Source organism: Lontra canadensis, unplaced genomic scaffold (genome assembly GCF_010015895.1).
Source record: "Lontra canadensis isolate GAN:19392208 unplaced genomic scaffold, GSC_riverotter_1.0 scaffold9, whole genome shotgun sequence".
Lineage (NCBI taxonomy): Eukaryota > Metazoa > Chordata > Mammalia > Carnivora > Mustelidae > Lontra > Lontra canadensis.
The window spans coordinates 9,247,369-9,264,984 of NW_022631003.1; the positions used below are offsets into that span (position 1 = coordinate 9,247,369).

A 17,616-nucleotide genomic window follows, 5' to 3' on the forward strand; every position below is an offset into this window, starting at 1 on the left:
CTTGAATTAAACTTGGGACACATTTTTTACTTGGGTATATGGGTATACATTTCCAATAAAATCAGTCCTTAACAATATGTTTTAAACTGAGGTGAAACTAAGGGAAAATGGGTATATCCTGAATTAACTACTTTTCTAGTCTAAAGTCTCAGTTCAATATCTTTTGTCCCCTGAATGTCATGATAGATGCTGATCTGTCATGGAAGGGTCATGTAATAACAGAAAATATTGATTAAGCACTTACTGGGCCCAGGACTGTACAGAATATTTATTACATAATCTCATTTCATACTCAAAATAAAACTCTAATCTAGGTACCCATTTATCTACACTTTGTAGTTGGCGAAATTAAGAAGATGGTAACTTGTTCAGAGTTACATTTTTGTTGAAGCTAGGACTAACATTCATCTTAAATCTAGAGTTAATGATCTTAACCACTATAATTTTATAAATTAAACACTAAGGAAGGGGGAACAATTTACTTTTAACAAAATAAATATTCCTTAAGCTTATTTTGGTCTAGAGAATAGAATACTATAAAAAGTAAAATAAATAATATCAACTTTAAGATAGCCACACTAGAAAACACTCTATTCTTCTTGAGAGAAATGTGCCCACCTTTAGTGGCAACTTGACCATGTGTTTCACTGCTATTTATCATGTGTACAATCATGGACTCAATAATCAAAGTTCTAAAAATATATATTCGTAAACAACAAATAAATAATAAAAACTGCATGCACAAAAATTTTCTTAATAGAGTTATTCATAGGTGAGAATTTGAAAACATCCTAAATTTCCAATAATATAAATATGTTTAAGTTCATTATGATATATATAGGCATATAATCATATAGTAGAGAGCATTTCAAAACTATATTACAAAGATAGGGAGATAAAATGTATAAATATTGGAAAGGAAGAAGTAATGCTACTGTTATTTTTAAAAGACATTACGATGCTTGTAGAAAACCCTAGAAACTATTTAAAAACTGTAAGAAATAATAAACAAATTTGGCAAGGTTGCAGGCATAAGGTGAATATAGAAAACTCAAGGATACTTCTAAGTATGAAGGGTTGGCATTCTCTTTCTTAAAGGGTCAGACAGTAAATATTTCAGGCTTGCAAGCTACACAGTCTCTGTTGCAAAAACTTAACTCTACCTTTGTAATGAAAAAGAAACCATAGACGATATATAAGTAAATGGACCTGGCTACGTTCCAATGAGAGCTCATTCACAAAAGCTAGTGCCTGGCACATGGGCCACAGTTCATCAATCCATGATATATGTATGTGTATATAATTATGCAACTAACAACTCCAGTGCAAAATTTAAAAAAAAAACAACTTTATTTATAATAACTAACAGATAAAATATGCAGGAATAAATTTATTAAGAGATGTGTAAGATCTGCACACTGCAAACTACAAAGCATAGCAAAGGAAAACTTTAAAAGACCTGAGCAAATGAGGAGCTAAGCCACAGACATGGCTATCAAGATGGCAATTCTCTCCAAATTGATTTATATTCTTAAATATAAAGTAATCTTTAAAAGTAATCTCAACCAAAATCCTAAAAGACTTATTTTAAAGCTATAGTAATAAGATAGTATGGTATTGGCATAGCAATAGACTTATAAATCAATGGAACAGGTTACAGAGTCCAAAAAATAGATGTACAGCTTACACAGTCAACTGATTTTTGACAAAACTTCCATGGAAAGTCAGAGGAAAATGAAGTCTTTTTACCAAATGGTGCTGCAATGTATCTGCAATGAAAACAGCTAAAAATAACCCCTACCTTACATCAGTCACAAAAACTAACCATGGGTCACAGACTATATAAAAGAGCTAAAATTATCGGTCTCCTGGCCAAAAATGTAGAAGAAAAACTTTGTGTTATTGAATTTAGCATTGATATCATAAATAAGGCATAAAAAGCACATACTATGAAAGAAAAAATTAATAAAATTGACCTCTTCAAGATTAAAAACATTCAATTTTGAGAGACAAGTCAAGAAAATAAAAAGGCAAACCATAAACCTGGAGAAAATTTTGCAAAACATATATTTGAATAACGGGCTTGTATCAGAATATTTAAGGAATTCTTGTTGTCGATAATAAGACAACCCAAACTTTTAAAAAATGGACAAAAGATTTGAATAGATAATTCACAAAAGAAGATATACAGATGTCAAGTAAACACATGGAAAGATTCTCAACATCACTGACTGCCAGAGGAGTAAAAATTAAATCAATTATAATAAAAGGCCTTACATGACCAGTACTCTTTTAACTCCTTAAACTCATCTCATCCTGCTTTGCCCCTTATCCTTCCATTAGAGCCACATCCATCTGTTTTCTTTCTCTTGAACATGCCAAGTACCTTCCACCTCAGGACCCTTGCACTTGCTATTCCTCTTTCTGGAATGCTCTATTCCTGGATAGCTCCCTTATTTACTTCTTTTAGGTCAGCGTCAACTGCTCAGATGTCAACTGGAAAGTCAGAGCTTCCCTCACTGCCATATTTAAAATAAATTCCTTCTCTGTACCACTTCTCCAAACACTCCCATTCTTTGCTTTACTATTTATTTACTGTAAAAATAACACCATCTAAGATATATTTATTTGAGTGATAATCTGACTGCAGTCACTGTACACTGCAAGCTCATGAAACAGGGACTTTGGCTCTTTTGGGGTTGGGGGGTGGGGGGTGGAGACTGGCTCTTTTGTTCACTATTATTCACTCTCCTGTCTTGTAACAGTACCTGGTATACAGTAAGTGTTCATTAAATATTTGTTGAATAAAGAAATTTGCATTACAGATAAGCCATCTGGGATCACCACTCCATCCCTATCTACCTATATTTGTAACATCTATGTGTTTTCAAATGTAAAAAGCTGTTATTACAAAACTAGAACAGAGTGCTGACCAACTTTGTGTTACAGAATTTTCCATTTGTGAATTATTTGTACTAACAAGCATCAAAAATTATAATAAAGAAAGCCACCCCACTAAAAGCTCTTTGAAGTGCTTCTCATTCTTTTCATTAGTTCCATTTGCCTGTTTATGAAAGATGCTCTCACATCACTTATCTGTTAGGGATAAGGAGAACTCACAGTTCATTTTAATATGTGTATGCACTCTAGAAACCAATTAACTTACCTGCAATAAAAAGTACGCAATCAATGATAATAGCAAATACAAACAGGTAAGTAACTATTGAAAGATTTTCCTACTAGTTTCTATGCATTTTTATGATAAAATTTAGACTAAAAAATAAAGAACGTATGTTTCTACCTTCCTCTTAATGTGGCATATCTTTGAAGTATGTGACTATTTGAAAATTTCTTCATCAAACACTTATAGCCTTCTATTGTTACATGTGATAATTATTTAATATGTTACTCATGTGTATAAAATATTTATCTCAGTAATACCTTCCTTTCACTAAGAGAAATCACTTGAATTTATTTTAACTAAACATTGGCTATGATTCTCCAATTTCAAAATTCTTATCACTTTTCTTATATTAAGCATGACAAAATAATCTTTCTGAATCCAAAGACAGTGATTCCATCATATGAAATAAGTCTTATGGCTCTATCTTTGTTCTCCACCCACCTTTCAAACATGTATCTATCATTTACCTATTAGTCAACAAACTCATTAACTTTCATACTGTATATATGATTTATTGAAATACCCTACATGTTACTTCAGCATTCATTGAGACACAAATTTTCATATGGATTTCTCAACTCTGCACACATACTCTGAGAAATAACTGATAGTCTATCAATGTCATAATTTGAGAGAATGCAGTGACATTTAAAAATGGATAGGAAACCTAAGAAACTACAAAGATGGAAATTTTAAAATCTAGTAAGCTAGGAAGCAAGGGGTCTAATTGCTCTGCACAGTAACTATCTTTCTGTAATGATTTTAGTCTCACTATTGGTGGAAAAGGGAAAAGTGACATTTCCCTCAATCTGGCATGGGTAAAATTCATGATCTGCCCCCAACTTATGCAATTAACTTCCAATACATTTGCACACGGGGAATGCAAAACCAACTACTTTCACCTGCAGTCCTTTCTACTTTGGCATTTCTGATAGCACTCCCAAGAACCCTCCACTAATTTAGAGTGTGTTTAAGTTAGCACCCATCTGAAACTCTGATACTCAATCATTATTCTCTTCAGGGCCTATTAGTCTTACTTGAGTTTGTCCCACAAAGAGCACAAGACCAACACTTTCTTATTACAAACTCTATTTTCTCCTCTTTCAGTTAGCATAACCACCTGGTGAACTGGAGCGTTGATACCGAACTGTTCAATCCTCATCCTAATTAGGTAAATAAGCTAAACAACAGGGAACTTCTGCCTACTTCCCTTTGGAGGCTCCAGTGAATGGCACTTAGGCCACTCCTCGTTTAGGAAGGAAAAAATCTGATCTGAGAGTCAAATGTGGTCTGATTCCACAGGTCCCAGCACTGCTTCTTAGCTTCTGAGTTGGCCTGTGTTCATATCTTTCAATAACATTAAAGGCAGCTTTGGCACAGCTGTAATGAGCCAGGTTTTCCTAATCTGATGTTTTCTTACATCCAAAATAGTGAAGACCTCTTCACTGATACTCCATTCCACGTAAGGGCATCTGAAGCATTCCACACATAATGGTTCAAATTGCATGCAATTAAGGAAGAACATCATGTATTTCAAATCATCTCCCAAAGGCTTTAAGATTTGCCTCATAAGCAAGAGTGTGTTAATTTGAATTAATCACTCACCTTCATTATACATAATGTTAGAACTAAATTTCTTTTCCTTTCCCCTCTTCTCCAAATTATTCCTGCCTCAAATACAAAAATGAATATTCTATATTTTTCATGACAAGGAGAAACCACTGTAAAATGCCTACTTTTCATTACCTTTATCCAAGTTTCTTTACCACAGTAGTGCTGCAATTTAGGTAAATAACTGTTGAGGTCCAGAACAGACTCTTTTGAGTTCTGGGAGAAACAGAGGAGCAGCTCTTACTTTATCACTGGCTGATTAGCATGTTTGTTAAGAAAGATGACAATCAGAAAGGCCCCTTTACATGTGTTCTAAGGTGAGAAACTATCATAAAATAACCTTAAGCAGTAAATAATTAATGTAAAACCAGTATTAATACTTATATCCAAACAGTCTTCATTTTAACAACTTCTTTATCATTTATCATAATAAAGATGAAAGGAGCCAAAGTATACATAGCTCGTTGTGAAAATTAAGCCTTTACATTAACAAGCCAAATACCAGAAGGATTCATTTAATTTTTCCACAAACTGAATCTACCTCAAAGTTCTCATTTTCTTCTTTCTTATCACATACTCCTTGCTGAAGAACCTATTTACTTTTCCTTTCTTTCCTTTATCTTTCTTGATTTCTGATTTTCTTGACGTCACAGAGTAACCACAAAACCTGAGGCTGGGATGCCTGGGTGGCTCAGTCGGTTAGGCGGCTCCCTTTGGCTCAGGTCATGATCCCAGGGTCCTGGGATCCAGTCTGCAGGGGGGAGCCTGCTTCTCCCTCTGCCTGCTCTGCCTGTCACTCCCTCTGCTTGTTCTCTCTCTCTCTGATAAATAAAGTCTTAAAAAAAAAAAACAAAACAGAAAATACCCCTCAGTTAACACTTGTTTCAGATAGCTCAATTGTTCTTGCCTACCTGCATTATCAATAGATTTGCAGATTATTCCAGGTGTAGAGGCCAGATTAATTTGCAAGAAAATTCTGCCATGCCTTAGACCAGAAAAAACTACTGAATACCTTGTAGATCAACACGCATATGCATGATTGACAGATGCCAGTCTACTCACTGGAACATAAAGGTCCTTCCTAATTACATGAGAACCCTCCAGTACTTTCCCATGCTTGGGTAGATTTCGGAGACACCCAGATTATGAGGCTTGTTTATAGCTGTCAGGTGGAATATCTAAAACAGTAACATATTTAATAGTAAGAATAAAAAAAATGTTTTTGAGTCTTTATAACTGATTCCCTGACATTCTAATTGCTGAATGGTCACTCTTGACTCCAGGATCCACAGAAAACCATGCTTCCTGTTATTATGGATGCCTAGTCTCAGACCTCCCAGCCTCAAATGAGTACCTCTCTGCCTAACCTGATGCCATAAATAGCCTCTGGGACTCAAAAGCAGCAGTTTTCACATTGTTGTGTGTGTTGGAATCATATGCAGTGCTTCACAGAATGCAGATTTCCAGGCAGCCTGAGGAATATGCAATTTTTAATAAAATATTTCCAGAGATTCTGATGCAGGTGGCCTTTCAGAGCACACTCAAAGGAGCACTGCACTTGAACATGCAAAAGATTTCCAGCAAGCCGCAGAAGGGATAACTCAAATTCAAAAAAGGAGAAACACTAAGATAAAACAATCTCAGTTCAGGAATCCCAGATCAGAGGAATAGTCAGGCCTTTATTTTAAAAGTATGCCTTACAAATATCTATTCAAGGAAAATTGGTGGTATATAAATGGCATTTTGGAGGGACCTCTGCCTAAGTAAATTATTTTTAAATTCTTAGGAAGGTCAGAGAGCCTAGGGCAAATTCTTATGGAATCTCAGGCTTAGGTTTCAAAATTCTTACAGAAATAAAAGAATCACAATTGGTGTTAAATATGACCAGACAGTACTAACTACAGTGTGAATTATAAAAATTATTTTTAACGTGTGAGATACTAAGGAGCATAAATATATACACTTATTCAAACAAATCTGTACTTGCTTTGGAAATTTAGACTATTCAATCTTTAAAAAGAATGGCAAATCCATGCAACCTACAAATATCACCCACACTTTTGCAACTTAAGAGTGAAAGCTGTTTGTCATGAAAATGGCACAAAACTACAGAATGATGTCAAGACGTCTCTCTCCCATCTGCTACTCAACACTGTCAGACATTAGGCACTAATATATATATATATATATATATATATATATATATATATATACACACACATATATATTTTAAAGATTTTATTTATTTATTTGACAGAGAGAGATCACAGTAGACAGAGGCAGGCAGAGAGAGAGAGGAAGGGAAGCAGGCTCCCCGCTGAGCAGAGAGCTGGATTCGGGACTCGATCCCAGGACCCTGAGATCATGACCCGAGCCTAAGGCAGCGGCTTAACCCACTGAGCCACCCAGGCGTCCCATTAGGCACTAATATTAAAGCATTTTTACCTACAGAGTTGAAATTTGGCAGCAGAAGGTTACAAATATGCCCTTGATTTAATGCAGTTACAACTTAAGTTTCCAAGAAAGTTTCCTCCTCAAGAGCCACAGGCCTTACCCCTAATTCTTCAGGAGGATTGTACTTCTCGGAAATACCTCAGATGGTAGTTCCACCCAAGTCCTTATCCTAGGGAATAGTCTGTGACTCCAACCTTAACTGATTTCTAAAAGAAAGCTCAACAGAATGTGTCACCTTACGTTAACCTTGAGCAAATCAGGGTATGCCTACAGAAACAGTCTAGCATGAAAATTCAGGAATATACTTCAGGCTTTTACTGGGCTATCATAGGAAGAAAGCCGAAGACACTGAGCTCTCATTACAGTAAAATATCCTGAAAATGCTCTCAAAGTATTTTTAACATTTATTGGTGGCAAAGTGTTGCATAAACTAAGACTAATTTAGAGGTCTTTCAGAAATGAATTTTAAAGCAATTGCATGCAGAAAGGTGTAGAATGAGAGGGTTCTAAGGTGATTTTTTGTATGTCTCAAGAGAAGCATTAGCTGGTGATGACAAATTGATTATGAGAATACTTCCTTAGCCTCAGAGATGTGAAGAATGTTGTGATTTTGCAGGGATGGCCATGAGGTTCCTAAATGGACTCACTGCGAGTCACTCCTCATAGCGTGGAAATATCTGCACCAGTTAGAAAGTCTGAGAGGATAACTACAAGCTAATTTTAATAGCTTTTGGTCAATGGCAGAAGATTGGAAGAATAGAGCCAACAATAATTCTTATTTTGCAATAAACAATTTTATCACTTTCAGGACCGCATAAATATTTAATTGTAATCCTCTTGCACACACATTCTCGTGGCTTAACAGAAGATAAATAAGAATATAATCATACATGGATACTTCTCCCAAATGAGCCTAATACAAACAACTAAAGAATCATCCTTCTCTCAGTGAGTACAATATAAAATACACTTTAATCAGTATTCTATTATTATTAATGACTCTCATGATTCCCTTATAAAACACAAGAACGAAAGGAAAATGTTAATGCTGAGATTTTACGGTACTTTAAAAAGGGAAAGGGATAAAGAATTCTGAGTAAAGAATTCCAAAACTAGACATCTTTCATAAAATCGGAATTCATAAAGCAGAAGACAGTATCAGAAGGACGCAGGATCCTTAACCAGCTTTTGCATGGCAGTGTTCAGCAGAAGTGAGGTAGTCTTGTTATCTCTGGAACACAATGGGAAATCAGGACAAAAGTCCCAGCCTCCCACCAATTTCTCACAAAAGGTGTTTAAGTCATTCCTTCTCAATTTCATCTATGAAAGGCCAGCATATTACCTTTAAACAACTAGCCATCAAAGTATGAAAAGCTTATCGGGATGGAATTGCTTTTCAGGCACATCAGGCTCTTTTCTGCATTGACCAAAGAAAGATCAACACATGTTTTGCAGGAGTAGCTTTAAACAAGGAACAGGAGAGCAATCAAGAAGTCATAAAAGAACTTTTTCTTAGAATTTTATTTAAATTCAAGTTAGTTAACATATATTGCTTTATTAGTTTCAGGGATAGAATCTAGTGAGTCATCACTTGTATATACCACCCAGTGCTCATTACAAGTGCCCTCCTCCATGCCCATCACCCAGTCATCCATCCCTTTGCCCACCTCCCCTCCAGCAGCCTTCAGTTTGTTCCCAGGACTTAAGTTTCCTATGGTTTGCCTCCCTCTCTGCTTTTATCTTATTTTCTTTTTCCTTCCCTTCCCCTATGTTCACCTGTTTTGTTTCTTAAGCTCCACATATAGGTGAAATTGTATGGTATTTGTCTTTTTCTGCCTGACTTATTTCACTTAGCATAATACCCTCTAGTTCTATCTATGTCATTGCAAATGGCAAAATTTCATTCTTTTTGATGGCTGAGTAATATTCCTGTGTGTGTGTGCGCATGTGCACACACACACACACATGCACATACCACACATAGCAGAACATCTAAACAAAATCATGATGGAAGCGGTTCCACAAGGAGATTACTACTACTCAATTTGTAAATACTATTAGAGTGATTTTAACAATGTTGTTACTAGTCCTGAAAGCAGGGTTCAGAAATGAAAACATGTAAGAGTAGAATTTTGGATGTTCTCATAATTTGCTTCTTCATGAGCCATTATATTTTCACTAGTTCATAAACTGAATTTACAGTTTTCGTAATGTATCTTAGATTTATAAACTCTGAAACAAGTAGATAAAAATGTATCTATTAACTTTTTCAACTCACATATGTATCAAACACATATTAAGCACTACCCATGACTGCTCACCGGTAGAGCACTTCTGCTTGTGACATTCATAATCTCCAGACACAGGTCCTTATATTTGTTGTTAATATAACACTAATATTTTAAGTGAAATAACTGCTATTTTATTCCTTAGCGAAGTTTTTAAACTAAGTTATAATAATGTGCCCTTCTTAAGGCTTTTTAAGTGATTGGATCCTTAATTGAATAGCCTATAACAGAAGTTTTTAAAATATGTAATGCAGGCCAAAAAAGTTATTATGTTAATAATGCAACAAATTGGCATGTGTTCACCATAACTGAAAGTTCCAGAAAAATTGCCACTAAATAAATAAATCAATGCAGAACTGCCCAGGGCAAAGATGATGATGATGATGATGACAAGATAATGGTGATGGTGATAATGATGATAACTTATCTCTGAATTCTTTTGGAAAATTAACACATTTTCCAAATAATTTTCATGTATTTTGAATATTTTCAAACAAAATACTATGCAAGTCCATGATCAAGTGATACATCCTTTTATAGCTTAAAACTGCACTGAGTATATTAATAGCTTTAAATATACAAATGCAGTGGTAATTACACTTCTTGTTGCAAATCTTCTAAATTTTCAGTTTCTCTCATGAAGCTAACAAATGACTTCAGTAAGAGTTCTATTTTCTCTAGCTGCTAATTCTACTCTTTCCTGATCCCTGCTTTACTCAGGGTGAAGCACAAGTCATGACTATCCTAACAGCTCTCAGCAGAAGTCCATCCTTTAGTTTGCACTCTTCCTACTCTCATTCTCCTACTTTTAAACATTTAATGGATTTTCCTAGTAAACTCAATCTTCTAATATTGTTTGCCATATGATGTCCTCCATAATATTCCTAAGCCTCATTAATTCTTTACTTCCCAATGCTTTCATAATATTTTATTCATAGCACTTATATACTGAATATAATTAATTACATACTGTGTATCATCCCTGCTAGACTGTGAATTCATTGAAGACAAGGACTGCATCTTGTTCATTTTATGTCACCCAATCTAATAATGCTTTATCAAAGCAAAAACCAAAACCAAACATGAACATCCATCAACAACAAAAATCTAGGCATTTTCATCACTAATTTCAAAGTCTGAGTCATAACACAATGGCTCCTTATGCACAAACAATGAAAATCAGAGTACACTTGGATAAGGCAGTGTCATTTCCTATAGAAGCACATACCATAAAAAATGGGGCAAAAATATAACATGACCAGAATTCATGTACATAAAATCATAAAGCTTGACTTGGGGACCTGAATAAATGGGGAGAAGTAGCATGTCTTAATATAGAAAGCTTACATTTGAAAAGATGTTAATTCTTTAAAAATTAATTTATAAATTCAATGCGTATCCAGTCATAACTACAGCAGGATTTTTAAGTCGACTTTGTCAAATTGATTCTAAATTTATGTTGAGAAAATATGTAAGGTTTTGAACAAAATTTTATAAATACTTTTTCAACCATAACACACTATAAAGCTAAATAAACTAATTAGAATACAACAGGAGCTCACAAAAGAACAAAGGACCAATTAAACAGAATCAAATCAATTCCCTAAAATATGACCACTTTTATTAAGATAAACACATCATTTCAAATGTATGAATAAGGAACTCCTTTTAAATCAGATGGAAATAATTGGTTAAAAATGTATTCAAATGAGGGGTTCCTGGTGGCTCAGTCAGTTAAGAATCTGACTCTTGATTTTGGCTCAAGTCATGATCTCAGGGTCATGAGATTGAGCCCTATGTCAAGCTCTGTGCTCAACAGAGGGGAGTCTGCTTGAGATCCTCTCTCTTTCCCTCTGTCACTCCCTCCTATTCTCTATTTCATATAAATAATTAAATCTTTTAAAAAATATATTAATGTGAAAGAAAATTAGACCCCCAACTCCATTCTGTGCACAAAAACTAATTAGAGGAGGAAGGGCTGAGTAGATAGATGTAAAAGCAAAATAGCATTTTAAAAAACACAGTATTTTCAAAATCTTCAGATAAGAGAAGTTCTTCTAAATGAGACAGAACCAGAGAACTAGGAAGTTATAAAAGGGATGACTAGACATATAAAATAAATGCCTTTGAATGATGAAATACATCACAAAGTAAAAAAAAGAATTGACAGTGTCAAGAGAAAATACTGTAAAAGTGTATGTTACAAAAAGAATTAATAACTTAATACATATAAAATATATAAGAAAATATACTAGGAAAAAATCTTACCCTTTTTCTGTTAGGTTTTTAATCCTTTTTTTAAATCAGGTAATAATTCACAGAAGAAAAAATACAAATAGCAAATGTGTATGACAAAGACGAACAAGCTAATTTAACTAGTACGGTAGCAACTTACATTTGCTACCAGGCTATCAAAAACTTAAAAGATATATATGATTCATCATCATGGAGGGTTTGAGGAGATCAGACCCTCTCACACAAGGTTGATGGAGGGCTAAAATGGTAAAGCTTTTGGAAAACAATTTGTAATATTTATCAAAAATTTTATACCTTGTGAACCCAAAATTCCACTTGCAGGTATCTATCCTATCAAAATATACATAGGCACAACAAAAGACTACTCAAGGGTACTCATGGTAGTCTTACTTATAATAATGAAAAATTACAAACAATGGAATAAGGCTCCCCAGTCTAATTTATAGAAATGAGTCTGAGAAGAGAATACATTTCTGTAAAATTAAAAAAAAAAATCAAACTCTATGGAAATGTAAAGAAAAAATGGCTGGATTGATACACATAAAATATTGACAATTTTATTTGTGAGGAGGATAAACATGATGGGAAGCCATAGAAAATTAGTAAAAGAAATTTTTCACATTGTATTGCTCTTTTGTTTTATTCTTTTACAATTAGGACTAATTCATGTGGCTTTTATGTATTTAAAAAACAACTCCAATAAGAGTACCCAAGAATATGTTGACTTAACTGTACAAAAAATGGTAGGCATGAAAGTTTATAGTTTGAATAATTAGTAATTAATTACCAATTCATGCAACAAATAAATACTGACAGAGTTTTGCACTAAAGATTAAATGCGAGAGTAGTAATACAAGGATGAGACAAAGCCCTATCTTCAAAGTTACCAAAAAATCATCAGGGATGCAGAAAGGGAATGAACTACAAGGTGACAATTGCCAATTGCTACAATTCAGACACACAGGATGTTACCTTATCCTTACTGGAGAAGACAGATTTCAGGCATGGGAGTGCAAGTGAAATTTTTTTTTCTTTAGTGAATAGTAATATTCCCAACAGATAAGAGGGAATGCAAGTGGGAAGGAATTCACATAATGGGCAAAGTCACTCTGACTTGAGGTCATGGGCTCTGCTGTGCCAGTGTTGGCTGTTGAGTCTCACCTCTGCCCCTCACTTAAAAGTTGTGCAACCTTCAGCTAAGTGACTTAACTCCCCTTAATCTCTATGTCTCAGCTATAACATGGCTAATGTAACCATCCATTCTGAGGGTTTACTGAGAAAACTGCACAAGGCCACTCATAAGAGCCTCAGTAGAATACCTAGAACATAAGTTTTAATAAATATTTGCTTTTCTTCTACTTGTTATCTTTAAAGAAGCTAAGAAGAGCATGCTATGCTTCGGAAACTGAAAGGCTGATACAGACTAGTAGCAAAACTATGAAACTTTTCTAGGAAACAGTGACCCATGATAACCCTCACTTCCAAGTTAAGGCCAGGCATGTGCCTATAGAAATCTGATTTTTGTATTTACTCACTTGCATACCAATGCGACAACTATCTCATTATCAGTAAAAAAAATTTTAATACATATTCAATGAGATTTGCATTATTTTCCTGGTGAATTATATAAATGATAATTAAATTATTTACTTCAAGTATGTAAGGCTTCCAAAACTGGAATTGAAAGCAATGTTTTGTCTTAGTAAAAACGGAATTTAATTTTTGAAAAAAAAAATAATTCATTCACTGGAAATAAATAAAATATTCCATTAAAAACTAATGTAATGCAGATGAGTCAAAGATCCTTTTCTTTCAATTTTCATCTGCCCTCCAACTTTAGGACATTTACTACTTATATGCTTTCTCATCATTGTTTCAAATCTGTAAGAATTCACATGAATATATGTATGTATTCATTATATATATGCAGTAATATTATATATTACTTATTAACATTATAACAAGTATTAGTAACATAAGGAATAAGTATTTCTTATTCACTTAGTAACATAATATATATATACATATATATATCAGCAGTAATAGTAATTTAATTAAAATAATTAATTTAATTATTATGATTAAAGAACCAGGCAATATAGAAAAACTGACAGGATTTGAAATGGTAGTTTTGTGTGTGTGTGTGTGTATGTATATATATATAATATATATCTACACTAACAATATTTATTACAATGAAAGAGTCAACAGCATTGGGCTCTGTAGCCAGAATACCTAGACAAAGCCCTGGTCCTGTCAGTTACTACCTGTGTAAATTTAGGCATGATGCTTGACCTGTCTGAGCCTCAGTTCCCTTACCTATGATATGGGAATAATAATAATAAAAATAATAAATCCACATATCTCAAAGGTTGTTGTCAGAATTAAATGAATAGCTACATATTCAACAGTTAGAACAGTGTCTGGGCCCTTAAGAGTGTTTATGTAGTGGATGGTAAGAGGTCTCTTCTAGTCCTCAAACCTTTACTTGGTGGTGCTATCAATATAATTCTCTCTTTTTCCTGCTTCTCTTTCAACGCAATTTTACATTTAAGTACACTGTCTTACTGGCTTTCTGTCCTTTTTAAACTTCTATGTCAAAGTAATCTTCATGTCATACTGAATACTTTACTCAGAGTCTTCATGTCTTATTATAGAATCAAAGCTACATCTTAATCATTACTCCATATATTGCTATCTTGGTGGGCCTTCTTCTAGCACTATTATTTCTAATTTTCTGCCCAATAACAATGGATTATTAAAATTAAAACTGTACTTGGATGTGGAACAATTCAAAATACTAAAAAGACTGAGTTTATTTTACTGTTTAATCTCAACATTGACTAAATAGCTTGAGTTTATAATCAATATTATTTTAAAGAAATAACTGTTCAACGACTATTCCAAGGAATAACTCATATTAGCATTGTAAGTCTAATGATGAAAATAATATAAATATTACCATAACAAGTACAACTAGAGGCTTCTGCTGTAAGATTGATATACATTTTGTCCAGAACAGCTTTACTCCATGGAATATTTATTTCTGTCTTGCAGCACAAGCTTCTCATAATGAATCACATTCAAAAAACATTAAAAAAAGATATACGAGTATATGTTGGGGAAAAAAATTGCTGTTGCTTGAAGGTATTTTCCATCAAAAATTAAATATGGCACAATGGTCATTTTGTAGAGTTCATTAATGAAATTGGGAAGGCATTATTAATCTCCAGTGTTAAATTGAACTTACAGTGAAAATTGATCAAGCTTCTCCTGATTCAGAAATACCCCATGGCTACTATTGATCAAGTGTTTGGGACAATGATTATAATTCATATCCAAACACCAAAAAAAATGAGATAGAAATTGTTCTTAAAAGGTTTCTTATTCAAAACATGTAATATTTAGCTTAATAGAGGAAGGCTTACGGACACAGTTTTCTTGTGAGGATCTACCGGAAAACATACCTGGCCAGGCTGAAGGCATCGTCAATCAAACCTGCTCTGTTACTGACAGAGAGAACCTATGAGATCAGAAAGAAAGAAAGAAAGAAAGAAAGACAGACAGACAGACAGACAGAAAGAAAGAAAGAAAAGAAAGAAAAGGAAAGAAGAGAAAAGAAAGAAAAAAAGAATCAGGATTAAAATGGCAGGTGTTGACCTCTTGAAACAGATGTTTGATGAGTAAATCCAGTTTACCTCATGGTTCCTGATTAATTGATCAATTAATAATCGCCAATTCCTTAAATCATAGTTGACTCTAAAATAGCCAGTTTGATTGATATTCCCCAGCAACCAGCTTCCTTTGTCCAAAGTTATTCTGTGGTGCTCTGAAAACAACATTTTTGGGGGTAAAACACATTTTAAATTTATGGGTTAAAATTATATGAAGTATATTTTCTAAATAATGAATATTAGAGTACGAATAATAAAAAGAGAACACCATCATAAATACCTAATTGAAATTTAATCTTTAATCAATTCATCACTATATCTAGAATTCACAAGAAAACCTTCAGTTGCTTACTCTATTACCTCGGTTGTTTTCTTATAATTAACATTTTTTTCTTGATAAAACCTCATTACCTATACACAATGTTCTTCTCAAGATAAATGTCACCAAGAAATTGCCTGTATTCATGTGACGTCTAGTTAGATTGTATTTAAATATGGGGCTAGAATAGAAGAAAAGGTTTTAGATGCATATTCTATTTATTTTATTCAGTAAGAAAGTGATTAAAACAACAAGACTCATTTATTTTAAAGTCACTATTGTTTCTCGCCTTTTTTTCTTGTGCTTTTTTGGAAGTACTAATAAATAACAGTCTTTCCAGCATCATCAATAATGTTGGAAAAAGGAAACTCATTTATTTAAGACTCTAATATTTCTACATATAATTAGAACAAAGATAATAAATTCTGTTTATTGGAATCACTTTGGAAAATGGTAACTTGATTATATTCCCCACCTAATTCAATTAAAGGAAGCCAGTAAAAGCAATCTTATAACTTATATATTTAACTCCTTCAAAATACAGTACAGATGGAGAACTCCATTCACTTTAATGTCAGCCTCTGTTGACTTCACAGAACCATAGCTTACAATTCTAATCATTTGTGGATGTCCTCAGGACCCATGGTTCACAGAAGTTACAAAATGTATTGTTTAATTAAAATTTATATTTTACATACACACAGACACACACACACACACACACAGAGCCCACACACACCAGTCTACCAATTTCCACAATGATTCAAAACCAGAAGATGCATCACAGAAAACATTTGTATAAGCTCTGATTGGGACACACAGCCTCCAATTCTCACCTTATTATCCAGGTTTTTTGCACATCAGGCTACAAAACAAGTTTTCTTTTCCTCTCTCTTTCTGAAACACTGAATCTACATTCTCTTTCAAGTAGAAACCACACAGGAAGAAGGTGTGACCACAAAAATTGAGTGAACATTAATGACTATTAATTGCTGAAATGGGGTGAGCTCTGAAATGGGGTGAACTTCTTAAGCTAATGCCTGTTACATTTTGCCAATTTTTATAAATGTACAGTAAAATAAAAAATGCACGTTGAACATAAAAAATCTAATCTTTAATGTTTCAAATAGCACGTCAGTTTTTTGCCACTTTTATAAATAGTATCTGTTGGAACAGATAAAGAAACAAGGCTCAGACAGGTTAATTGAATTGTCCAAGAAAGCTGGGGTGGTCCGTCTCAGGTCTCCTGACTTGGGTGTCCTTTTCACTACAATTACACTCTTATTGATACAAGATGGTATAGCACTTTTACTGTAATATATTTCTCACATTCTTACATCGATTTGAAAAAGAGGGACATAGCATTGGAAACAAGAATTAGAACTAGAGCCAGATAGCTAGATTTTTGTTCTATGTCTCCTAGACTTAAATGTTTGAGCTTAGGCCACTCATATAATCTAAGGGCAAACTAATCGCATTTAAGTTTCCTTCCAACTCTAGGACTCAGTGGAAGGAGGAACTGTTTTCCTCAGTGTAAAATTTTACCAGGCTTCATCTATGCTACTTAAAAAAATAAATCTATCAGATATTGCTTTAAAATATTAATAGTTTCCCAACTTTCTGATTCTTTGTTTTGAGATATTTTTCAAAACTTTAATGTGCTTATGTACACAATTCCTTTGAAGTTTTAGAATGTCACCCCCTTTTACAAATATAAAAATAAAAAATAATTAACAAAGGGTATGACATTTTAAAACTTAAACATCTAAAGCAAAATTTCAATTAATCATGTCCAAATTCAGTGAAAAAAATTTAAGATTAAAATATTGA

At 33.6% G+C, this 17,616-nt stretch overlaps 1 protein-coding gene across 1 annotated transcript in view; it reads right to left on the reverse strand.

Moving 5' to 3' along the window:
* Positions 1 to 17,616, reverse strand: part of TRHDE (thyrotropin releasing hormone degrading enzyme) — a 362,821-nt gene that overhangs the window by 59,442 nt on the left and 285,763 nt on the right. The window contains exons 11-12 of the mRNA XM_032854781.1: positions 15,492 to 15,622; positions 15,261 to 15,316 (exon numbers count right to left, since the gene is read on the reverse strand). Coding sequence (XP_032710672.1) covers positions 15,261 to 15,316; positions 15,492 to 15,622 — 187 coding nt within the window. The remainder of the gene's footprint in view (positions 1 to 15,260; positions 15,317 to 15,491; positions 15,623 to 17,616) is intronic.